A 26768-nucleotide genomic window follows, 5' to 3' on the forward strand; every position below is an offset into this window, starting at 1 on the left:
GTGGAAAATTACATTGAAAATTACACGAAAAATACATGCTTGGTTTTGATGCACTGCTGATGTAAACTAGAAAGGGACACCTGCAAGTGGAGGAGGAGAAAGAACTGAGAAACTGGAGAAAGGGGAGAGAGAGAAAAAGAGATGCGGAGGTTGAGTGGAGGGAAGGGGAGTCAAGGAAAGTGTGGGCAGCATGAAAGAGTAACACCGAGAGCAGATAGCTTGGCTGGATACGCTCAGGTGTGGCTCCAAGAGATGCCAGTGATGCCTGCAGCAGGGTGTTCATGAAGGGATGTTGATGAGAAAGATTCATCAGTGTGGAGGGGCTCAGGATCTTGGAACTGGTCCTCCCAGAGCTGGAGGAAGCCAGCTAGGTTGTTCACCTTGAGAACAGTCCAGTTCCAGAAATCAGAAGAAAGAATGAGAAAGGAAAAAAAAGAACCAAAAAGATATTTTCTCTTCATGAAGATGTATTAATTTCCTCCTCCTGTTATCCTCCTGCGGAAGCAGCAGTGACCAGAGTGTGTAACACTAGGGATAATGCCATGTGGGTGGTGTATGTAATCTGAGAGGGGGATGGCAAGAATTGAATCTTGGTCTTTAGTTTCCAGCTCTTCTTTTGAGATGGAATCAGGACTCATCCCAAAACAAGAATGAGATGGAAGTTGGAAAGATCTGAGCAGTAACTTTACAAGATTATTTGACTCATGCGAAATGGCTGTCAGTTGGGGCAGAGATGATGTGGAAGATGCTCAGTTCAGGACTATCATCTGAACTGGACCTGGTGGGCCACAGGCTTGAACTTCCAACTTCTAACATGCTGATCATCTGCCACATGACACCTCCTTGGTCTGTTCAGCCCAGACAAGCTCAGATCTGTCTACATCTATCTACTCACAATGTCTCACAATGTCTCAGCTTTAATTATTAATGATATTCATAAGAACTGTGATTGGACTTTACTCCGGTTGTGGCTATGCCCCCAAAGCAATCTAATCCTGGTATTTCTTTCTCTGCAGGGGGTGGAGGGAAACGCAAAGGCAAAAGCAAAAAGTGGAAGGAAATCTTGAAATTCCCTCACATTAGCCAATGTGAAGATCTTCGAAGAACAATAGGTAAGAGTTTTTCCTTTCTTTGGAAGTATTGCATAAATAAAATGTGCTATCAAAACCGGTTCAGCAGAACGGCATTAAAGGTGCTCATCATTGAATGGAATCGGTTCAGAAATGGTCACACAATGCAAATACCTCCCATGATGCTGCCATGCAAACTCAACGTTTTCTGGTTCCTAGCAAGACACAGTGGATCAGGCAGGAGGGACTGATGTCACGCACTTGCAGGGCAGGGCTTGGGGCTGGCAGCGGCCAGGCCCTTGGCTTTGTATGCACAGGCTCTAGGCAAAGAGACGTTACTGTTAGATATACCTGGTGTATGGGACAGGTGCTTTGACCCGGTACCTGCCAGGACCAACGTGGCTGTAAAAGGACATTCAGAAAAGAATCCCCTCGTCACGTCCTGCATTACTTTATAGTAAGTAGCTCTTTATCAGGGAGGAAATGAGACCTGATGAAAGCAGAGAGATTGCTGATGTAGTTGAAGGTTAATATTAATTGTACTCGGGATATGATGCTTGAAGCCGCAGCCACTGCCGTCTGCCAGGCAGGTTTGCTCAGCAGCACCATCCTCTATTCAAACCACAACACTGACTTACGTAGTTTTTTTATAAGACATGTAAACTTTTTTTTTTTTTTAAATTACTTTGTTTTATTGATGTGGGCCAAACAGTGCAGATTTAGAAGGGAGCTTGCAGTGGCCATTTCCATAGCACAGCATTTCTCCTGCTCATACCTGCCAAAATTCAGCATTGTTTCAACTGCTGCCTTGGCAAGTAAGGCTAGCAGCCATCTCCTTGTGAATTCTTCACTGGAAAGTCCACAGTTACTGATCTCACCACAAGAGGTTAACTTCAGTAACTGAGGCTCCTTTTCTCCCCTACACGGACGTGAAATTCAGCCACTGGCAATGAATGAATGAATGAAAGGCAAGAAACTGTAACAAATGAGATATCAGGCAGCATAATTTGTCTAACTTGGGTGAACTCATGGGGTCTGAGTGTCAGTGCCCTGGCACTGTGTACATTTGAAATTCACAGCATGTTTATGCAGAGAAAATACGTGGAATGTTTTGAAACTCTTTTCATGGTCGTCTCCAGTTAATTTTGCTTCCCTCATCTTCTGCTGTAGAGCTAGAAGGGGGTAAAGAAAGGAGGGGGAGGCAGGAGAGAAGAGGGTAGGTTTTCCCAGTTTATGGCCACTTGACAAACACACAAACCCTGGAGCAACTTCTGAAGGTACAGAACCTGCTGGAAACAAGTCTGACTTAATATATTGTAACTTGTGTAGGGAATTCTCTCTGTTGTTACATCAACCTTGGTTCCCACATGAGAAAACGGCACCAGATAAAGTGGTTGCTCTTTACAAAGGTGTAATATCCTAAAATGAGTAATCTTTAAAAAAATTAAGTCTGCCAATGGTTTGTGTTTCTGAAATGCTGTTTCTGGCATTTTTTTGGTGTCAGCTTTGTCCTAAATTGTAATTTGGTTTGCATTTTTTTTTGGTGAATGAATTGGTGAAGTAACAGGACAAGAGCCCTTGTGATGCTCTTGGTGAATTTGGCTTCACTACAGAGATTACCTGTTAACTGGGAATTTTACCAACTGGCTTTTACACAAGGAGAAATAAGGTCCAAATCCTTTTTCTGTGACTCTGATTTTTATTGAGTAGCTTTCCTGCTGAGCTGGATGTGATTTCACAAGGAATGAGGCACTGCTCAGACTGACTAAGGTCATCTCTCCTTGCTGGCTCTACCATTTCTCAGTTAATCTAGCTGAGGTTGAAACATCCCAAACAAACAGTCACTGCTTATAAACTTCTCTTTGCTCATACAGGGGATCTGACACATCTCGGGTGAGCCAGACTCTTTGGGTCTATAGATTAATCCGTTTGCACGTGTGTGGTTGATCCGAGGTGCTCAGGATGGATCTGCTGCATGTGCAGATCCATTGCGCTGGGCTCTGTGTGGCTCATGGACATCCAGGGACAAGCACCGGTCATTGCAGTCTGGCCTTCAACCAATTTTTTTTGTCCCTGCTGAGGAAGAACAACTCCCTTGGCTTTAACCCATCTTCATTTGTTACTTTCTGCAAGTCCTTTACAAGGATCTCGGGATTCCAGGCAACAAGGTGTCTCCGCAGGTGATTTTGTGAGGGAACTTACTGAAACATCTTTCTTGAATCATCACCTGTGACTTGCAGGGAATCCAACTTCTGGTGTGCCTGCCCATCAATCCCTCCCCTAACAAATTCTTAGCTCACTGGTCAGTGCCAATCAAATTTGATAGTGAAATAGAGACCCCAGAGAGGCTTTTTCCTCCAGTCTCTATGGAAATAGGCAACCAGCAGAGAACAACTTTATACAAGGAAAAGGCTACAGCCTCAATTCAATGTGTTTACAGATCAAAACAAATACTGGTAGGTTCTGCTCATCACAGATCTCTTTGCTGTGTGTCAGCCTCCCAGCACTTTTGGTCAGACACATTCTTGCCGCTTTGCCACATGTTAACAAAAAAAATCACGGCGAGTCTTAGAGGTTTGCATGAACTGGAGAACTAGGCTGTTGAGGTTTTGTTGTACTCCTCTTTTCTGGATGCTTCCCAAGAGCCTCCATGGAAAAGCTGGAGGCAGTGATGGGATGGACCTTTTGATTTATAGCGGGCATGGACTGCTGTGAAGAAAGGCACGGCTTAGTTTAATGCAGCCGTAAGCCATGGATGGAAAATGCTGCTGTTGTAGTTGTGGCAATACACCCCATATGTGTGTGTAGGTGCCCACGTTTTGGTGTAAAAACATGTGTGCTTTTGCACCCCACTAACATGTACTGAAAAGAGTCTGTGTCTTAAAAAAAAATAGTGTAGTGTGAGAAGAAATCTGTGAAAAACAGGAAGGCTGAAATAAACCAAGGGTCTGCGACCTGTGTTGACACAATTATGAGTCAGTTCATACCTTTTGGTTCCCTCTGTGTTTACAGGAGACTCTGTGTTTGACTATCCATCATCTGGTGTCTTACTGAAAGACTTACTTAGTCTTTCCCTTTTTTTCCCTCCTTCTTGTGCACAGAAACAAAAATCAAAACACCCGAGAGAAACACTGTTTTTCGATAAATAAACACTGGCAACATCTTTATTAAAAATGCCATTTAGCCAAGGAGCTATTTTTTTGGATTGCACTTAAAAGCAACTTCTTTTCTCCTTTCTTTTTTGTCCAAAGTATGCAACACCTTTTGCAGGGAAATTCAGTGGCCTTCATTGTGTGCTAATTAAGTGGAACAGGGATGCTGCGCTAATACCTTTACTGGGCTCTGAGAGAGGCTTGTCTATGCGTGCTTGTATACTATGAGTGGCTAATGTATGTTTGTATTTGCAGCCCTCTTCCCATCTGTATTTAATTGTATTAAAACAGCTAGCCCTTTCCAGGTTAATATTGGCATTAACTGCCCTTTCAGTCGATGAAAACTGGTGTTTGAGACACTAGCGACAATGACTCATGTGATGGATGCTGCTAGTAGATGGTGTTCTGCTATCTTTAAAATTCACAGATGATAGCTTAGCAAAAGAGAGATGTTTCGAGGGAAGGGAAAAAATAGCAAGGCGCAGCTTTAAAAATTCCTACGTTTGACAAGCACGGCATGAAGAGATGCCACAAGTTAGGGATACCCACTAGTTTAAAGGCCATCAGTAAACAAAAATATAAGAAAAAGTTGTAATTTTAAAGGCCAGAGTGTCTTTTTGATGATAAAAGATTCTGGATGTCTGTAAATATTTCTGAATGACGCAAAAGGCTCTGTTGGTTAAAAGTGTGGAATTTTTATTTATTTTGCTCAGACCCATTCTGTGCTTTTTTCTTCCATAAAAAAACTGCTTGGGTGAAAGAGTTGATTATTCTGATCTTTGGCAAATTTTCTTTCACAACTGTCCAAATGCTATATAATAAATCAAGATTTTTTTTTTTCCCCATAGATTGAAGTTTGTGGGGAGACTGCCACAGAATGTGTCTGCTGTTTGTTGCATAGAGTGATTTGTTCCATTATTGCAGAAAACTTTAACTCCTTCAGTAAAGCAGTTTCTGGTTGTGCATTGTACCCAGGTGGAAGGAGAACTCTGATCATTTATCTTGTTAAATATTCAAATTTGGTAAGATTTCACAGTCAGAAAAATCAGCCCCAGTAATTCTAATTTTGCTATGCTTGGTTTAAAAAGAGAAAAAAAAAATCCTCCCTGTGCCATTTAACCTCTTATGTGACATTCGTGCCCCATTTATCCAGGGAAAAAGAACTTGAGCTTCCAATTCTGTCAGGTTCTTTTCAGCATTGGTAAAAATACACTTCTGTGTGAGAAACGCTTTGTAGAGATGGTGAACAGAGTAAGTGGGACAAAATCGAAGCCACAGGGTTCAACTTTTACAAAAGCGGGCTCTTTTTTCCCCCCACTTTTTTAGTATTGTACTTTTCCAGTCGTGATCAAGACCTTTACCTACATGATTTTTTTTTCAGTCACTTCAGAATTTACCTACCTGAAGACATATTGATGGTGCAGGCTCTGCAGTGGGATTCAGGCCTACCTAAATGACATTTTTTAAGCTGCCAGCATGGGCGCTAATAGCAATCAAGAAGCAGGCAGCAGTATGGACATCAGTGACAGAGAGATGCTTGAGTATTTATCCAGCTTCCTAGAAATGCTTTGCAGCCTGCACTGAGCTCCATCCTGTGGCAGAAAGACTGCTACTATACCCTGGTTATCTCATTTAAAGGTAGCTTGGGCACCTCTGCTGTGCTACATGGTGCTGGAACATCTTTCATCGTTTCCCACCATTGATTCTCGGGTTCCTTGGCTTCAGAGGTTTGCTAGCACTGCAGAGATAAACGTGTGGGTGAGGGGTCTTGGAAAAGAAAAATGTGAGTTTCCAGGCTTGCTTGTGAGGGAAGCTGCCTCTGAGAGATCCAGTGACAACATGGCACATTGATGTTCATCACGGAATAATGTGTCTGTGTGGCACCCTGCCCTGCTTCAGCTGGGGACGGCGTCAGACCAGGGGGGTGTATCCACTTGGGAAACAGAGACATAAGCAGAGAAATACAGTGCATGTGCAGATCCCAGCATCTGAGACTACATGATGGTGTCACTCATAAAGCTCAGGCACTGAAACTGGGAAAGAGAAGGCAACAAAAGCCCCGTGTGATCAAAAACACAAAGAAGTAGCCAATTTTCTCTACACCAAATTCTTCAGCGCTGATGTTTACAGTGATTAAAAAGCAAGGTTTAGAAATGTAATCCTGAAGCCAACAAATAGATCAAAGGAAAGAATTGCAGCTTGCCTTCCACTGTAAATAACCGAGCACAACTGGTTGTAACTTCTGCGATTGCCTTATAGTGTCAGCCTGAATGCTGCACCTAAGGCTGATCTCATGTTTTTGGCTAAAACTAGAGTTCAAGTTTTTGAGAATTTTTTTTTTTTTTTGTAGAAAGCATCAGCTTTCCTTGGAAAAAACCATACGTTTTTACTGGAAATAGTTTTTCAACAAGTAGACAGGATTCCGTGGCATGAAATAACAGCAAAGGGAATTGTCTCCTATTTTCTTTCCAAATGTGTAGGCATACGGGTAGCTGTGTGGGGAAGGTGCTGGTGGTGGGTGTGTGCATATAGCCAGAGCAGAGTACCCAGCACGGAGCTCTACAACACCTCTGGGAGGCACTAGGTTTTCTGCAAACGTGGGGAACTGGAATCATTGGAGTAGAACATATTATCTAGTAAAAAACCAAAACAATAACATAATGTGTCATCATTCTACTGTTCATTGAAATATGTTTCCAGAGAAATTCATATCATTTAAGGCCCAAGCAGGTAAACACAGGCTCACAAATAATTTTTTACCCACACAAGGAGTCCCCTTACGTTCAGTTGACACCAGATGGGGGCTTTTATTCAGCAATCAGAATTGCACTCGGTATGAAAATAAATTTTCCCACATTGGCGCCCTTAGATAACAGCAGCATAAGATGTATTTCTGTCACTATCAGCAATAGCAGAGCGATATCGTACTGGTGTTCTTGCATCACCCAAGTGTCAGCTCCTCACCTGGGTGTTTGTTAGCAGCCCAGGCTGTCAATGTTTCAGGGACAGAGTGAGGCTCCTACTATCAGGGCTCTGCCTTGCCCCTTGGGGTCACACTTACTGCACCAGGGCTCAAGGGCTAGTCGTGGCGCTGGTGGGGATAGTCCCTTTGATGCTGGAGCAGTACCTAGCAAAAAATCTCCCTGGATGTCCTTCGTGGTGGTTGTCTGCAGGGCGAGTACGGAAAGAGCACAGAGAAAGAGGAACCCAAGAAGAACTGAAAGCAAAATTGGAAGAACTGCTGAAAGCTGCGGATAGAATTTATTGCTCTGGAAAAAGTTATGCAGATTTTTTTGGATAACATGAATGCAGAAAAAAACCCTCAAACTGGCTTATTTCTGAAGAAGAAACAAAGTCCTTCCCCTTGACAGTCCCCACTCTGTATACTTCCCTTCCCCCTCGCTTTCTTTTTTTCTTTCTTCTGCAGTAGACACAACTTTCCCCACTTTTCCTTGAGCCAAAAGGTCTCTGTTGCTCCTTCAAAGTGCAGTTTATGCAATCTTTCCAGCATAGACCTTGCCTTGAGCAGTACCCTGGAGTTTCTTGGATTTGACGTGCTGTCCCATATCATGAATACATCTAAATTAAATTAGATACTCTTCAGGGGCAGGAACTGGCCGCATGATAGAAACTGTTCCAGCACATGAAATGATACGGCTGACGTCAAAACCATATTGTTTGTTTACAAACCCACAGTTGGTTCAGTTCCTTTCTTTAAAATCCTTCAGATTCAACTATAATTCTATCATAAACATAGGTTTCTAGTGCTCTAATGATGGACAAACAGAGCAACGTTTGGTGCCCTTGGAAGATTAGCTGTATCCAGTTTATAGCGATGGGTGGAATTGAGAAGGGTTGTTTTTTTCTCTTGCAATTTTTTTTAATGCCATCACAGAAAGTATGTGAAAAACAAGCTGTTTTATGCATCTAGTGAGACTCAAGACTAACACTGGGAGAACAGGCTGCTTGCAGGCTGCTTGTACTTGACAGCTTCCAGGACGGGAAGGGGACGCAGGGGAAATGAGTTGAAATGATCTCAGCCCACATTCTATTTACAGAATTTATTTCACAAGACTTAATCCATTAAGTATTACCTTGGCAGTGGCGACCCAGAGAGAAACCAAGAAAGACATTGCTATTCTCCATAAAGAACAGGCAGCAAATCCACATCGCCTTACCAAACAGTGAGTCCACACCAGTTGTCATTCAATAGAAAGCTTCGTAAGGAACAAATATTATCACTAAACCTCTGTATTTTTATTGGGTAGCAAAGACTGTATTTGGTGCAATAAATTAGTCCTCGCAAATTAAGAAGGAAAAAAATGCCACGACACACTTTGAATTATTTCCAGGAGTTATTACAGGAATATGCAGAAAAGAAATTAGAATATATTCTTTTAAAAGATCCATTTCATCTCTCACTGAAAATAGAAGTAGATATTGTGAGCTGCAGGGTTTTTCATTATCTTATTAGGTAATGTGAGTCATTAAGGCTAATTAATACTTATGCAGTGATTCGGAATTGTAAAATGCTATAGAAGTGCTCACGGGTCCTGTTAAATAGTAATACTTGGTCGTTAAGGAAATTTATTTTAAAACTAATTTAGCATTTGCTGGGTATGGGGAATGAGAGGTAGGGCTGCATGTATAATAGAAACTTACTCTTCTCCCTGCTGAACTCACTTGTAACTTTGCTGCTGGTAGTGATGAGAAGGTGGTGGCAGGGCAAAGCAAGTCTCTGGTTTGGTTGACTCTGTTCAGCTCTGCTGGAGTCACCACAGAAGTTGCTCTGAAATTAAATTGTACAGGAGCCCTCTTACAATGAAAGGAGGGAACTCTGGGGAGGGAAAATAGAGAGAAAAGATCTACCAGACCTACATCATAGGGATGCTGTGAAGTGTGCTCAAGAGATGAGCAACCTGAAATCCTCGCATTTGGGGATGCATTCAGGCTTTTAGAGGGGGATGGGATTAACCTAAATTAATGCTTCTCGAGGGAAATAACTGATTTGGAGTAGTTGGAGGAGGAAGCATTATTTTGACTTGGCTTCTGTGAGTTATTACAGAGGCCTCTAGAATTGTGGCTGTACTTTGTTTTAGGCTTTGCTAGGGAAAGTCATGATGGAAGCACACTGAAAAGCTGCAGGTCACTACAGATGAACATAAGATACAGCCCTTGGTTGAAACATTTTGTAACAGAAAACAGCTTTTTGAATATAATCTGTGTAATAGAAATGCAGAGTTACTATTGTGGTTAACACAATAACTCTGAGAGTAACTCTCTTTTATTTCCTCCTTCCATGCTCTTCTTTGGTCAGAGAAGGGCTGGAGAAAAAGAAACATCTTATTCTTTACTTAAAACCAGAAAATGAGTAGCAGTCTTAATTTATATGAAAGTCACCCAAAGTCCATAAAATACTTGAGTGAAGCAAAATTCATACATATTTATACATATATATGTAAAAGCAATCTTGTACTCTTTTTTTCAATTTTATTTCTATCTTTGTGGCACTTTTACTGAAGCACTCTGCCACAAAGTGTACTTCTTCAGCACAAGTTGTACTTCTTCCTTCGTGGTGAAGTCCTTGATTTGTGTACTTCAGTTCCACTGGGTTAGTTATCTTTTCCTGACACTGCAAATGGACAACAAAACTAATCTAAATACGATATTTCCGTTTAAGACTTAATATAACGCACTGCAAATTATTTTATGGGTTAACAGGGTTGGGATTCATACTCCTTGTAAATTCCTGCCTGAGGTGAGGCCCGAGATAAAGTGTCTTAGTGCAGATCTGGCCCATTATTATCCTGGTGCTCCTGATTTCTGGCTTTCAAGGAAAAAAAGAGGTTGAGAGTTTTTAGGATAATCTGACACATAACTTTTAATTCTGGTTTTAAGACATACTGTGGGGGATGTTATAAGCCCGATTTTTTGGTGGTTTCATTGAATCCCTAAAGTCATTGAGAGATTTCATTTATTTTTCAGGTAATCACTATACGCTGCTTTGAAAACACTGTGGAAGTGATAATTGGAAATATTTCTCTGTGCTCTGTAGATCGGAAGTGGGGCATAGCCACGAATTCTGCTAAATACTGATATTAAAATAGAATCTCCCTTGGCAGGGTCAAAGCAGAAGTTATGAGACCATTTCTGAATAGAGTTCCTGATTATGCCAGTACTTACTAATCACATTTTTACCATGCTAAACCAATGCCAGGGAATTCTAAGACAAGTAGAATAAAATATTCTCTACCCTAAACTGCTGTCTCTTAGCTGAAGTAATGGAAAGGATGAGTGAAGGTCCAATGTAGAGAAGGGAAACAAAATTATAGAGCAAGGTGGTATAATGCAAACTTTGAAAAATCTCCCGAGTTTGGGGAGGAAGGTAGACTGGTATTTGATTTTGTTGAAGAACTCCCTGTTGTCCTGGAATTGGTAAAGTTCAGTGCAAAAATGGTTCAACAAAAAGTCTGAACTCATAATCTGTAAAAAATATGTTATGGACCAAGACATTTAAGTCACAATTAAATTTAATATATTAAGAAAAATGGGAAGGTTTTTACCTTTACAGAAGAGTAATTGATTAATTCCAAAAGATAGGAAGTCTCTGTGGGAATAAATGACCCACAAAAATATAATCCCTGCAAATAGTTACAGACTTCTTCGTACCTGCCAGATTCACCATCCTCCTTCCTGGCAGCATTATATTTGCACAGTGGCACCTTGAGGGTCTCTTAACGTCACATTGATTTTCTGAGCTCTCGCTTGCACAAGTTAGGACAAGGCAGTGTTGACAGATTGGTGAAGGCTGTTCTCATGAGCAGCAGGACCTGGCTCAACTACATATAAGTATTTGCAGTGTTGAAACAGCCCTCTATAAGTAAGTGTTTTCAGGCTTTCATAACTCCTGGTTCAAAATATTTTTGGCATTTGTAAACATGGCTCATGGAGAAAAATGGTTTTGAGCACAGGAAGAATTTGGTGTAAGTCACTTCAGAAATATTCCGATCAGTCCAAACAAACAATATTCAGCACTTAAGTATCACATTCATCACATTTGACCTTTCAGCATAGGTATAGTTTGTTTCATGGGCAGTGTCTTCAACACCGAGCCCCAAGTGACGTCTAAGAAGTAAGGACAGAGGTACAACACTGCAGAGGTACAACACTGACTCTAAAACACAAAACTTACTGAGTAGCTTGGAATATTTGATTTAATGTAACAAACTGTGACGTATTCATGCTGATCAGGTCTCCAACAGCCAAAGTCAACTGGCAGCCATGCTACTTCAAGCAAAATCCTAGTCAGATCTCTTTGGCTGAAATGCTAAGCCTGAGCATGAGTAACTAGGTGGGATATCTTTGGGAGAGACCTCCAAGCTGGTCACAGGTTGGGCCCCACATGGGAGGGAGCTAACCTGTTCCTGAGGTGGGAACGGGACAGCGCTGTGGGCTCCTGGAGGCTTCTGTTTGCCCCAGGTCTGTGCCCAAGGAGGATGGTGAATGGAAGACATGAGAGAGGGCGGGCTGGGGGGGACAACTGCAGGTTAATAAGGATGTATCCCCTTTGCTTGGTGCATGGGGGTATTCCTGAGGCTTGTACTGTTTGGAAGAGGAGAAAAAAGCCAGCACAAAAAGAGCAACTATTAAGCAGCCCTTGCGTTAGGAGTGGACCTCATGACTGTCCTTAGCTTCACGGAGGCTTTCTTCCTCCAAGGTAGAGAGACTCTTTCCTTCTGAGACTGCTTTCATCCCTGCCCAGGAGACTGTGGGTGTCCATGGGGCGCCATAACCTCATTATCTTCTATGGAAAAAAAGCACCAAAACCTTCTAAAAATATTGTCTATGCCAGTATTGTCTATGCCAGTGTGACTATGAATCAGTGGTCAGAGCTGTGAGGGAGAATTACAGCCTTTTCTCCCTGTTCTTTGCCATGGACAACCCCTAGTCCTATGACTAGGACTAATGTCTTTTTTAGAATCTACTTCAAAGTCTCCTCAGGGACCAGAGCCTTTCTTATGAGTTAAAAATCAACTTGTTTAGGTAAGATCTTAAGGAGTGGAAGGTGGCAATGCAAAGTTTCAAACTGCAGAGGAGCTGCCAATGCAAAGGTCACACAAGGTTGTGGTTACTCCCACTGCATGGTGCAATGGGCTTCGTGCGTTAATACAGCCTGGGATTACAACAGGGCCAGCACAGAGAGAGGGAAGACATGGATCCACCCTGTAGCCCTGTGGTTTTTGCAAGTTTTCTGGCACTGGCCTCAGTTCCAAATCCTAAAGGAGCTCTGATGGAGACCTGCTATCCTGGTTCAAAAAAAGGGAGAGTATTTTATTCTCAGCAACACCGTTGAATTACATGGAAAGTAACTATCACCCACAATCAATTACTAGTAAACACCTATAGACTGCTTGAAATCTATAAAGAGCTCCATAAGTGCTCACTGTAACTCATAGCGTAGGTAGGATTTCTTTATTTTCTCTTTTCTCATATGATATGAGACCAGTTGAAATCTTGTCCTCCATCCCCAAGGTTTATCTTTTTTTCCTAAATCCCAGTGATTTTAGCCTTCTGTCTCAGTAGTTGCTGGGGAGTGATGATGTTAAATCGTGTCTCCCAAAAAGCCTTTATCTTTTGTGTAAATTATCCGATAGCTTCCTTCTACTGATGCAAGTCAAAACAATGTTTTAGCTGGCAGAATTATGTGAAATTCTGCCTCATCTGTTTTGTTTTTTTTTTTTTTTCTCCCATCAGCAAACTAGTATTTCCCTAACAAGTCCCCAGATCGGGCAGTTTTCCAGGGTTTCCCTTTTTGGTAGGCAGAAATAAGGAAGGGAATCTCATCTTGTTGCCAATTCACCCACTTACAACATGCATCAGGAAGAGATCAGAAACCCTTTCTTCAGACCGCCTCAGAGCAGAGAAGGCACTGGGAGTTCAGCTGGAGGCTCAGCCTGTGAGATATGGATCATGAAGACTTGAATTAGAGAGCAAAGACACCCCTTTGCTTTTCTTCCTCCCTTTTCCCCTTTATTTAAGTGAATTTAAGAGCTGGTGACGGGTAATGCATAGATAGGGGCGTGTTGCATTTATCTCCCGGACAGGTGCAGTCTGATTTCCCTTTCTCTGCTCTGGTCCCTTCCAGGGTGGAGGTACAATGGCAAGAGAGAGAATTTTTCAGGGCCCATGATCGCTCGCTCTTGGCCAGCTCTGCTAGCCTGGATGCCAGTTGTGGTGGTGGGTTTTACATAGCTGTGGGTTTGATACCAGTTTAGCTTGCCAACTGCCAGCATAAGCTGTGTAACTTGCAACTCCAGAAATGCCATGCCAGCATCTGTTTCTCATCCTAGAGCATTTTAAATAATGCATATTTCCAGCTGTCTTCCCCTTCCCAATTTCAAAGCGCAGTTTGTTGGTTTCACGTATTGCTCTGAGATCCATTTCCAGGCTATGCAGTCTGTGTGCAAGGCAGAGCTGGTCAGGGGGCTGCAAGATTTGACATGAACTGTCCATGCCCTCATCCTCCAGCACGGTCGTGCATCGAAGCAGAAGAAATCCTCAGCTGCGGGGAGTCCTACAGCTTGTGGAATGCGTTAATTAAACAAGAGTCTCTGGAAGAGGTAAAATTGTGGAGGACCTCTGCAGATAACTTGGCAGCTCCCTAATACAGTATTCACAGCTTCAAGTCTCTCAGGGAAAAGACTGAACAGCCTTTATAAAGGGTTTTTTAAAGCCTTACTTTCCAGTAGGAATGTAATTGAAGAACACTGTGAAGGCCATGGAAGCGTGCTGCGCACAGGCAGAGGAAAGATTAAATTCCAGTGCTTTGTTTGGGGTAAATTGCTGACCTTTGTCTTCAGCATTAAAACCATCTGAAGAAAACCATTCCTAGCATACAGCAAGATGAGTTGCTTTTGCTGGATTCTTTCCTGCATAGAGTGTAATAGTTTAATATGAATATAGCAGGAAACAAGGAAAATTGAAAGCATAATTCATTTTGGATGGCATGATGTAAGAGTTGATTTTTTTAAGGCGCTAGAAGGCAAATGGATCAGTGCTAAATATTTTAAGTGGGCTCTTGGAACAATCCCTTAATGGAATTTTTTCTTCCCTTCTCTTTTATGACTCTAAGATCTGTGTTTCCTACTAGTTCTCTTTTTTTACTTATAGATTTTAAAACCTTAATCAGAACAGTTTTACTTATCAGGTTATAAAAATCCTCTATTTTCTGTCCCACAGAGTCAATAAGTGTTTGTTTCTTCAGCTCAGTAATAGTTCTCCATTCTGCTTTCTGGGCAGATTTACTCTGTATCGGTACAGTTTCTACCTACTGAGTCAATGTCTCAAGGCATAACCTCTTCCTTGCCATGCTACAACTAAGCATTTCTTATAGTAGTCTTATAATTTCCCCAATTTCTCCTCCCTCCCTCAGAGCCTGGGAAAGCAGATGGACCCTACAGGATGACCTGGAAGTCACAAAATCCAGGCTGTTAGAGGTGAAGTGGGGAATTGCATTCCCGTGGAGACAACCCTTACATCAGGAGTGTTCGCAGCTCGGGCTGCTCTCCAGCCCACACCACTGAGCTGATACTGAGCTCTTCAGCTGATTGCAAGTGACATGGCCTGGGGCACAGAGACAGCAGATGTCTGGTACTTATGTTGTTAGGGCTTGGTGTTTTCCACTCGAGCTGGAACTCAACTGCTAGCTAATGACAGCGATGGGGACCCTGTGCAGCGCACGTCTCGAACAGGGCACCTGGGAGGAAAAATCCATTGAAAAGCACCGTGCTGCTCTCAGTCATTTGAAAAGGGAGACGGCGTGCGGGAAACTAGCAGAGGCATGAATCACCATAGAGAAGTCCATATTCAAATGTCAAGCCCACAGTTTTCTCATCAGTCATAAGGAGAAAACCACTTGTCAAATCCAACCCAACCCTGAACCTGAGTGACAGCCCCCTTCAATTTGGCCTCTCTTAAATGCTGGCTTTTTTATTATGTTTAAGTAAATCAGTTTCATTTCTTCCCCAGGCTTATAAACCCCCATTATGTCCCTGAATCATATTGGGTTGGCCTGTCACTCAGTTACCCTAGAGCATATCCAGTGCTGTCCAGATGTGATGAACCTTCTGTCCCGTCAAAGCTCTAAACGTGACATAGATTTAGGAATGAGATGGCTCTCCATGGAAGTCCCTGGGGTCAGAGAAACAGTGCTTGGCATTACTCTGCAGCTTCTGTCACTGAAGAAGGGGAGGGCCATGTGGTCAATGTGCTGTAATAAATATCACTGGCCTATCTGAAAGAACTGCTACGGACTCATCGTTATCTGTGGCCTGGAAGAAGTTATCAGTCACTACAAGGAATGTGGCCTCTGGGTCATATTCAGACCTAGAATGAAACAGACTGGGGTTAAAGAGTGTGAGAACAACAGAGCTATGGTCATGGTAAAAGATGATGCTCTAATTGAAGGCAATGGAAAGCACATACAAAAACTGTAATCTCTCAGGAGGTGCGAGGCTGAGATGAGTAGTAAAACATTAATGCCACTGTGAAAACACATCATCAAAAGGCAAAACCAAATCAAGAAGAACAAAATCAGCACCACAGCAGGCACTCTGCTTTGGTACTGATGGAAGTTCTCATGGTCTCTTGACTGGGTAAACAGAAGCTATTTGTCCAGGACCCTTCCCAAGCAGTCCATGAATAACAGGTGTAATTACTGGTGGTTTAATGCAGAGTGCATGGGAATAGCCAGAAAAGAGTGGCAGAATAGGTTCATTAAGAAGTGGCAGGAGCAGCTAATGTTTCTGAAGGGCTTCACCCAAACTGAAGATGAACACGCCATGGTGTTTCATGCTGTTGCCCATTGCGGCCGGGATAGCCTAGTAGGCATTTGCTGTCTCAGAGTGTACATGAACTATTATTTTGTGGTGATGATCTGTTCTAGAGTGTTTACAAAGTAGATATTACTTGGACCTCTTGGTCTCTAATTTGCAGCAAGTGAAACTAATGCCCCAATCAATTTTAGAGAAAAGATAATTTAAAGCTTCATCTCGAACATTTCTTATTATTAATGACCTGCTGTCGCTCTTTGAAACTGCTGCTCTTAACCAGAACTCAGCTACTAACTACTCATAGACACCAAGAATCAGATAAAAAATGAAGTCAGCACCTTCAATATAGCTGGACTGATGTAGAGCTGTGCAGCTACGATGTGGTACTGGACAGAAGAAATAAAAAGTGGTCTCTGTCTTAACTGTGGGCAATAGCAAACTCAGTTTGTTAATCAGTTATTTCTTACCTTCTCTTGATTACAGGAACCCAAATATATTCCAAATGAAATGTGGATACCTACATGGGAAATTTAAAGGTTAGTAAGCAAGGTCCTGGCCTTGTTTACTGAGCTTTTCAAAGTCTTTGGGCCCCTCTGAGTACAGGCTGAAAGACGTGGTCATTTCAGGTGATTTCAGTTATTTCATCAGAAAATTGTATGAAGATTGGAGTGAAGAATACAGGAAAATCTGATAGAAACTGAAAATACCACACAAGAATGCTGAATTGTTAAAAATAAAATGAAAAGCAAAGCATTTAAATTAGATTAAATTTTCTGATCTGGAGAACTCCATAGTATCATAGTTCCCAATGAAATCAATGGACTTTGTATGAATTCTTGGAGTATCTTGCAATATTTGTAGAACTTTTTACAATAATGGATGCAGAGGGGAATTACCTGAATAGAGAAATGTGAGTATTACAATACCTTCAGTGAGGCTGTGCCAAGGGTAGGACCAGTGACAGCATGGATGAAATCAGACTGTGTCAACACAGGCACCTAAGGCAATTTAGGTTCTGTTCAGGGTAAATATCGTTGGTGAGAGACGAAGCAGACTATTCCATAGTAGAGCCAGATCTCGCCACGCTTTCTGATCTAGTCAGTCTTGATTGATGAGAGTAACCAAAACCAGTTTTCTTAATTGTGCTAGAAATTTTATGTCTTCTTTCTGTCATATCTTCACTGACTTGCTGCCTGTATTTGCACAAGCTGTTTTCATTGAGCAGGGTAGATTGATTCTGGGGAAAATAAGGCAAGTCAGCCATACTCACCATGTTGACTATGTGATTCAAAAGTGGTTTGGCCGCTCCTTAAAAAAAAAAGGAAAGAAAATTCTCCTGGTCTTTGGCAGAGGATAAGGTGACAACCTTCCAAACACCCTAATTTCCTTTCATTTAATGTCTGGCATCCAAAAAATGGGGAGGCTGTCGTCACATTATGAGTGAGTTCATTTGAGAGCACGATGGTACACGCAAGGGAAGCTGGCCAACAGAACAGGGAGGAAGAGAGGCCTTTTGCAGACAGTGTTGTGTTTTTGTTTTTTGTTTTTTTTTTTTTTTTCCTGTGGGACATACCTGGGACCCTCCAAGGCAAAATATTCTTGCTTTCATCCACAACAAATGCTCTCCAAGTGCTATACCACATTTGGCAGTTGCAGCCAGGGTCAACTCAACACTTGATGTTGCCCAGGACTGTAAATTCTGGTCTATGTAGTTTGGTGTGTGGGGGACTCTCAGATGAGATCTTTTAATTAAGCTTGTGTCTGTTCTGCTTGGACATTGAAGCCTATATGGCAGTTCTTATTAAGAGTAGGATGTTAAATGTAGTGTCCTGGACAAATTCCAGCCTGAGTGTTTATATTCTGCTCACTTAAATGCTGCTGTTGTCTCATGATATGAGAGCAAACTGTGGTGCTTGTCCTTTGCTAGTAATGAATATGCTCCTAAGACCCACTTTATGGGGAGGCACATCAGCTCTCCTCTGAGGACCATGAAGTCATGATTCACGTTAATAATGATAGCATGCACCAGACCAGACCTTGTGAAATTTTTTTTTTTCCTTTTTTCTTCACAGTCTCAAGGTTTATTTGCTCACTCTTGCAGTATCATTGATTTTTCTACAGCATTAGTGTCCCTGAATTATCACGTGATGTATCTCCAGCGTGCTACTATACAACAGATCCACATAATGGGTGAAGGATAAAAAACAGATCTTTCAAATCAGAGTAGTTTCTCAAATGCATATTTCTTCAAAAGGCTTATTTAGCCTGTTTTGTCAGAACGTGGGTTTTCAGGGAGTCTCCTCCTTTACCCAAATAAATCATGATTCTCTTTTGCTACATCAGTAGTAGCAGTTGAACCTGAGAAGACTTGGAAGGTGTCTCCCACAGCCGTCCAAAAGCAATGAACACTTACTCGTATTCTCTAAACCTTTCCACTCACTGGGGCAGGACAGCCTTGTTTTTCTGTGTTTATTCAGTGCCTAGCACCATGCTCTCCTCCATATGATCTTGATCCTGTGCCATGATTAGGCATTAGCACAGCAAAATAATCTTTATTAGGAATACTGTTATGAATTATTAACAGGAAAAGTGAATAAGGAGGCAGGACTTTGCTTTCCCTGCTTTGCTCCTCTGGGAGATTTGTCAAGCAGATCTCTATTCCAATGAGGCAATTCTGCAAGGGTGGAGCAGAGCTCTAATCCCATCTTCTCTTTAAGTCTCATATCAGCAAAGTAGCCACCGATTTCTCCTTGTAAAGAGGCTCAGTGGGGTACCCAGTATGCTGTACTCACTGCTCACTCTACTTTCACTATTAAAATGCATAGTAGGAGTGCTTGAGTATTCCCACTAGAATTTCCCACTTAAGGCTGATAGATAACCCAGACCATACCTTGATGAATTACAGAGTTCTTCCTCCACAGAGTTTGCTTTGCTAACACTTTTCCCTCTTTGCAGGCCAAGCTCAGGTATTTGTTTCATTTTTAAAACTACTGATTGAATCATAGGATGATAGAATTACAGAATGATTTGGGTTGGAAGGGACGTTAAGTATCATCTAGTTCCAACCCCCAGCCATGGGCAGGGACACCTTCCACTAGACCAGGCTGCTCAAAGCCCCTGAATTGTCTTATTTTCCAAGTGCAAAGAATGGTAGAAATTACTGAGCTGTAGAATGGTGGCTTGAATTGGCCATGTAAGGCATACTGACCTATTGAAAGGTAGCAAGATTCTGGGTTTCACGTAAGAGAGATGTGTGCCATGGGGTGGAGAAGCAGTTACGGACCTCATTAAGGCCAAGTGTATAGGTGTGCCGTTTTATATTTCAGATTTATTTTTACCTGGAACATAATTAATTCAAGAAGCTACTTCCACAGGTTGTATTTTTAGATAGTCCTGGGCCCAGCTGAGGAAAGGAAAACTCATCATTTCCTCACAGTTGGGTTGCAGCAAGCGGAACAAGAACAATAGTTTCTAAGGGGGGAACTGAAGTCTCAAGCCTTCTTGCATAATGTAATTGGAGGCTGGAGTTCACACATTAAGAACATGTCTTTATATGTATTCTGAAAACAACACAACAGAAATACTGTGTTGTGCCTTGCATAACATGTAACTGTTTCCCAACAGTTTATGCACACTATTACTAGCAGAATGCAACGCCATAGCTTCAATAGCAAATTCATTGTGTGAACTAAACACACCCAAGCAACCTCAAGTTGCCTTCAGATCCCTTGACTGAAAAACAGTAGAGCTGAACGTCTGTTTTTTCACAAGGGGATGGCCTCATTAAGAGGGTCAAAGCTATGTTAAGACTGATGTTGGTCATGCGACAGGCAGTAAAATGATCTCAAAGTGCTACTTCCTACATTTTCTTCTTGACTTCATCTCCACAGATGAGATCAGTGGAAAGGAAGATGGGGAGGGAATAGCATAGAGATTGCAAAACATGCTGGGAGAAATGTACTTTTCCATGCATGTCTTGCTTGCTGGACTGCACATTCCTCTTTCCCTGATGACAGTATTATGTGCTGGTTTTGCTGGTAGCTAGGCAGCTACCCAAAGCAACAAATCCAGGTGCCAATGAAACTTTCCATTGACTGAAGTGGGTTCAAGGGCAGCAGTAACAACTCACAATTCAGTCTCTTCTGAGGCCACAACACAAGGTCCCATACAATATTTTTAACTGCAAATTATTCCAAAATCTCTCTCAAAACATAATCTGCACTTCATGATGCAACTCTGTACCAAGGTTTTAGAAGGAAAATGGGTTATTAGTACCTAATTTACATTTTATGTTTTATCCTTCCTGGCATGTTTAAAGTTGTGGTCAATGGTTCGGCCCCAAATGGCCTTTCATTACTCAGGCTGTCCAGACATTCATAACCTTATGAGTCCTTACCAAAGAGGCTCATATTTGTGCCAGAAATATTGAGAGAAGAGAGCGCTCATGTGGAATATGCATAATGCAAGAACTAAATGGAATTCAAGGAAAGTAAGGTAATATTAATGCCTGATGAGCAAATAGAAATGCTTAGTTATTACAAATCATTAAATTATACAAAACACTGCAAAAATCTTATGAAGTCTCTCTTCTTTTTCATTATATTTTGCTGGTTTATGTTTATCTCTTTAGGCTGAAAAAAATCTCTGGAAAAGAAGCTGCTTGTGTTTTGATTCCCTCAAAGAGAGCATCCTCTTTGAATTTTCCAGTCAAGCCTTCTGAATTCAGTGAGACTAGTCACAGGTCAAGGTTCTAAAACATCAGCAGGCAGGACAGCACTGGCCCTGCAACACATAATAAATAATAACGGCACTCTCCTCCCAAAGCCAAGCCTTCTGAGTAAGGGTTGCTCTTACTAATGGGCTGGGTAGCACCATCCATTATTAAGATTGCCTAATATTGCACATTATAAGATTAAGATTTTGCCAGAGTTATGTAGCCTGATATTCTCCATGCTGGATGTTGTCTGTTTTGGTTTGGGTTTGGTTTTTTGGTTTTGTTTTGGTTTGGGTTTTTTTTTCAAATTACAAATCAAAGACTGAAAGTGTGAACTGGGATTGATCAGAAAGACAAAGAAGCAGCCTCAGTTCACTGCGGGAATGAGCCCTGGTGAATGAACACCACTATAGCTATTCCCTTAAATATTCAGGTTAAGTACAAGATAGTTTAGTCCACTTTGAGATGAGGCTAGTTACACTATATATTGCTAAGAGAGTTCACAAAGATTAACTGTATTTTGCTGCAACTCATATACCCATGCATCGTCTTAGTCAAAAAGGAAAGAGGCCATCTAGGGTGCATTTCAGGGAAGGATCCCACCTTGAGGATGTCTGAATACTTTTCCCTCCAGTGAAAGAAACTAGACACTTCAGACTGAGATGCAGTCTTAGCAGATGCTACGTGAAGGGTATCCACTTGGAGAGCTGTTGCAGAGCTGCTGGTATGCAGTAAATTCATGTGCCACTTGTACTGCTGCGTACTATCTTGCCAGTGTAGGACAAGTCCTGGGATCAGATGCCAGATTTGGGACCCATTATCTAGAAAGATTGAGGTTGAATGTAGAAGTGGAGGGAACAAGAATGGAGAAGCAGTGCTGCTGGGAAACGTGGTGAGAAGTTAAGGAGGGAAGGTGAAAGAAAAAAATATAAAGGGGAATCATGACGGTCCAGAGAGACTGTAGAACTGAGGATGATCAGCTAACACAATTTACAGCTCCTTTCCCAGCTCTCAGCAGCACAAGTGGATACAGTGACATCTCTGTTCCAGCAGTGCTGGTATGGTTATCAGTATGGGTGTCAACGTGATGGAGTTTCTGTTTCAAAGAAAACTTAGAAAAGAGCTCAGTAAAAGCTGTGATAAAAGGACATTCTTCAAGTTGCCAAGTCAAAAGTTTCCAGCCTTTTATGTGAGCTTTTCCTAATGAGCAAGAGCTGTTCTGTTGGTCCACGGCAATTTTTTTTCTCCAGTTTTCCATCTCCTTAAAATCTTAGGAGATTAAACATGCAAAAATACGTGTTAAAATGATGAGCACCTAAAATGGATTTTGAATTAAGGCTGCCTGTGCAGCTTAAATTCATATCTCTGTATATATCACATGCTTAATTTTCTTCCCCGGGAATCCTAATGCAGTCAGTTCAAAAGACCGAGTTAGTCTGGGGATGAAACTGCATTGTCTAATAAAGGAGGGTAGAACGACTGACTCATTCATTGCATGAGGTAAAAGGTGTGTGATAAATTTAAATAGGGATTTACAGCATCAAAGGAAACGGTCTCATGGCCAAAGCAATTGAATAGCACACTAGGGAACTGGACAGGGATAGGTGTTACGTTATGACAGGCAAGTCACTTAAAATTAGTTTTTCGCAGTTGGCCTCTAATTGTGCATTTTTTATTTCCTGAGTAGCTGCCTTGAGATTTTTGGGTCTCAGTACTAACATCTGCAACTGAAGCAAATGGAAGATTGGCTTTGAACAGAGAGAATAGTGCATAAAATTAAATACACAGAAAATCAAGTTGCACCAATCAGTGGACACGTTTTACCTTACTCTTCATATGTTTAAGTTCCCCATCTGTAAAATTGGACTAATGACATCCTCTTCATCTCCCAGAGGTGGTGTGAAAATAGATCCATGAATATGTGTGAAGTATTCAAAGGCTACAGTGGAGAATGCCACAGAAAGGTCCATGGGGAAATGAATCACTCTGTCTTCAGAGCAGGTCTGACTGGTGTGCAGTAAATAAAGTCTAGGGCCACACATTGAACCAGAGGAGAAAACGAAAAACTGAATAGCTGCTCATTAAGTAAGCACTGTCCGTTCTGTGCATTGAATGAGGCGAAGGTCCTGTGGGAAAAACAGTTTGCAGTGATGTAATTAAAGACTGTACCAGAACGCACGCACAGTGAGCAATGGCATTCAGGCCACACGAGCAACTTTAATTTAGGTTTTCCCTAGGTTTTTAAGTCTTAACTTTGCAACCTCGATCAACGTTCCCTTAATAATTTGAGGTGTGTCAATGAAACTCTACAGCTGAATTCTTCTTTGTAGAGTATTATGTCTTATAAAAAAATACTCTCTAATCAAGTGTGAAATGTGTTGCGTTACTTCCTGTTTGCTTCCCATGGTGCTACGGTTAATTGCTTCTTCCCCGCGGGTGGAATGAAGACTTGAAGTCCAGTGGCTTCAACCATGGGCTGCTTATTCAATGTGGCATGTAAGCAGCAGGGATTTCCTTGTCCCTGGCTAGAGACCTGCATACTTTACCTCTTCCATGCAAGTAGGATGAAATTAATCAGTGTTGGTTTTCTCAGCAAGCGATGAAATTTCAACCGCTGCAGTGTTGGAGGAGGAAGACTCCTCAAAGGGGACCAGGAGAAAATGCATGAATGAGAGGTTCCTGCCAAGACATGAACACTACACTTGAGTGTGTCTGAAATGTTGGGCGCAGAGACTAAATAAGCCCCATGACAGGTCTAGCCTAAATACCTAGCACTTGCATGGCAAGTAGCCCATACTTTCACCGACCTTGGCATTGCGACGAGGATAATATTTTTGCAAGGATGAACTGCACTCGAACAATGTCTCTAATGTTTCAGTGTCGTTGCAAACATGCTTTCCTTTCAGATCAGCCATGTGGCTCTTCTTTTCCATCCCTTTTTTCCCTTTTCCTTTCATAGAAGTACATTTTATGTGTCTGCTGAAAAGGAAATCCCTGTCTTCTCTGCAATTCCTGGGCTCACCTGAAAACTCAGAAGACAGTGCACCTCAGTCCTGGGAATGTAGTTGTTAACCCTTCGCTGATGGTTCTCTTCCAGCCTAGCTCACTGTACTTAGCATTCCCATATCTCACTCTCATCAGATAATCAGTGAATCTCCAAGGGTATAATTTCACACAGCAATCTCGACTTCCATTTTTTGTGAATTCCTCCCAGCAGCTGTTGCACTCACTAAAGAAGTAACAGGAGCAGTCTAGCTATGCAGATGGACCACAGAATATTGGTGGTGAAGCAACAGCTTGCTCTAAACATCTGAGCACCAACAAGCCATATGCAGCACCTACCTTAGCCATTCTGGAGGTCAGCATGAAGGTACAAGTGCAAGAGGCTACTCTTTTCGGTGATAGAATTGAAAAGGCAACCAGAATCTAAGTGGCTGCCCCATAAGTGATCCTTTTCCCCAGGAAAAGGGTCCTAAGAGCACTTTATCTCTGAGCATCACTTCACATTTACGGACACGGAGCTGGTGCTTCACGCAGAGAGAAGGTGGTATCTCCCAACCGAGAAAAGGCAGCATGAGCTGTTGCAGAGTTCCCACAGGTGGAAATAAGCCCATGCTTATTTCTAGCCTGATCCACCCCCACCTTCTTGTGCATTCTTGACCAGAATAACCTGGGAACAGGCTTCTCAAAGGCCTAATGAAATCTAGTTGTGATGCTGCTCTTTCCACACCAGTGCCATGTGTCAGTCTGGTATAGAAGTTTATGAGATAACCGGATTAAATTTCAGGTTGTTGGGGGTTTTTTTAATACTCTGCTTATTTTACCAAGCAGTGTGTGCAGACTTCCTTTTGATATCCTTGAATGAAGCAACGTCTGAGTGGGTCAGCACTTGGCTGGAAGGGTGCTGGAGAACACTTCAGATGTGCATTAGGATCTCAGTTATTGATGTATTTCTTCAGATCTAACATAGTGCAAAGGGATGCCTGCGTATCATCTTCCAAGTGAGAAGTAAAATGTCTAAATATGTTTTCAGCATCTAAATACCATAGCACTAATTAGGAGGTAGGCAACCCAAGGTGAAGTTCTTGTTAATTTTGTCTCCTGTCCACTGAAATTTTCAGTAGCTTTGGAGGTGACAGTATGGGATTCTTATTTTGCAGATCTGAACATTTGTGTTGGTATGTTGAAATTTAGGAAACAAAATGTTATGTGTAAAAACGACTTTATAAGGGTTAAGACATTATTCATACTACAGTGTGAAACTAAACCAAGAAATGACAGAAAGAATGAAAAGAGATAAACTGCAAAAATACAAATATTATAATAACCTTTAAGATTGCAAAAGTTCTCACTTAGTTTCCCTATGACAACCTGGTTTTCATAAGAATGAAGAGGAAGTTCTTTCAAAAATTACAAAATTTTTTTGGTAGACCTAAGTAAGACTGTTCATGGTTCTTGTGCCTCGACACCAGCTGCTATTCTGTCTAAATCCATCTCAATAATCTGCCATGAAGAGGTCCTTGGTACTGCAGACTTCTGTGAATAAGGAGAAAAAATTACTTTCCGCTGGCAATCCCCCTCTCTCACAAGTTCCTTTTAGTGTATTTGGGGTTTCTAAATGACTTTAAAATCTCTTTTCCACTATTCATACCAATTTTACTCAGCAGCTCAGCTCCTTCACGCCCACTCGGAGGGGGCTGTCACTCAGCAGGCAGTCAAATCAGCCTGTGAATATAAACCAAGTCAAAGTCAGTGTCTGTATTATTACAAGTAGACCCCTTGTACTTGGGTAAAAGATCCAGTTAAGTGGTAATTTAGCAGTGTTGTCAAAGGTCAGTGATACCTCAAAATTGTTGAGGGTTGATTTTTTTTTTCCAGTGTATTATTTTTTCCGATTATTTACGTTTATGATTTAATTTATTTTGCAATTTTGTCAAAGGATGGGATTGACAAACACTTAGGAAAATAACTTATCAGTGTAAGAATGTGGAGTTTTGTTGTATTTGAAGTTTGGGTTCTCAAAACGTGAGAAAAATTGAAAGAAAAAAAGTGTATTCATCAGTGAAGTAACGACTAATAGCATCTAGTATTTTGTTAAAGGAATCACTAATAAAATGGCTGAGATGTTTAGAAGTTGCAGTGACTATTGAATGGCATGCAGAGCTAGTAATCCCTGTGAATAGTTTTATTATGTGCCTGTCAGCAACCTATGCTGCTTAAATATGCATTTGCAGAGTGACTGTGCTGGTGGCTATGTGCATTCTGCCATTTTATCGACCTGGTAAAAGTTTAATCTTGATAATTGCTTCAGTTTCTACCCAGGCTAGTTTAGAAGTCAAAGAGTAGTTTTGCAGAAGTCTTTTCGGCTTAAGAAAGCGATTCACAAGATGTGTCCTTTAGTTTCCTGGAATCGAGATGTTTATTTTGTGCTATGTACAACAGCAACAGTTCTGTAGATTTCATAACCTTAAACATTCAAATTACAACTTTTACTGAAATTTTCTTTCAGCACGTATTACTCAGAATATCACCAGGCAGGAGTCTAAATAACAGCACTAGACAGAAAATAAGTTTGGTATTTCAGTTAACATCTTTAAGACTGGACATGAAAGTCCCAAGTAAAAAAATCTCAGTAGCTACCTTCTTTGAGGAGAAATCATCCAGTTCTGTCATCCCTATCCAAAGCAGAACAAAATGAGAACAACCAAGTGTTTGTTCCCCGAATTTCCCAGGGCGCTTCTGAGGTGAGCTTTCATATTTCTTTGAGGGATTTTTTCCATTCCTCTGGCCTTGCCGCAGAGACATTGTTGAAAGTCATTTAAGAAGATAAAGACAAACTCCTTTTCTAGTCGGGTTGTTGGTCACGGTTATGGTGTGGGCAGCCCTTCCCCTGGGGCTGCAGAACAAGCACCACATTCAAGTGCTGGGAAATTTTGGTGATGGTCCTTTTTCTGTGATCGATGTGAAGTAGTTTGGAAGTCCACCATGCCCTGAATATCTT

The 26768-nt window shown here is 41.6% G+C and overlaps 1 protein-coding gene across 1 annotated transcript in view; it reads left to right on the forward strand.

The window, feature by feature from the left end:
* Positions 1–26768, forward strand: part of GRK5 (G protein-coupled receptor kinase 5) — a 165672-nt gene that overhangs the window by 70731 nt on the left and 68173 nt on the right. The window contains exon 2 of the mRNA XM_074907830.1: positions 1017–1112. Coding sequence (XP_074763931.1) covers positions 1017–1112 — 96 coding nt within the window. The remainder of the gene's footprint in view (positions 1–1016; positions 1113–26768) is intronic.

Source organism: Athene noctua, chromosome 5 (assembly GCF_965140245.1).
Source record: "Athene noctua chromosome 5, bAthNoc1.hap1.1, whole genome shotgun sequence".
NCBI classification, from domain to species: Eukaryota; Metazoa; Chordata; class Aves; order Strigiformes; family Strigidae; genus Athene; species Athene noctua.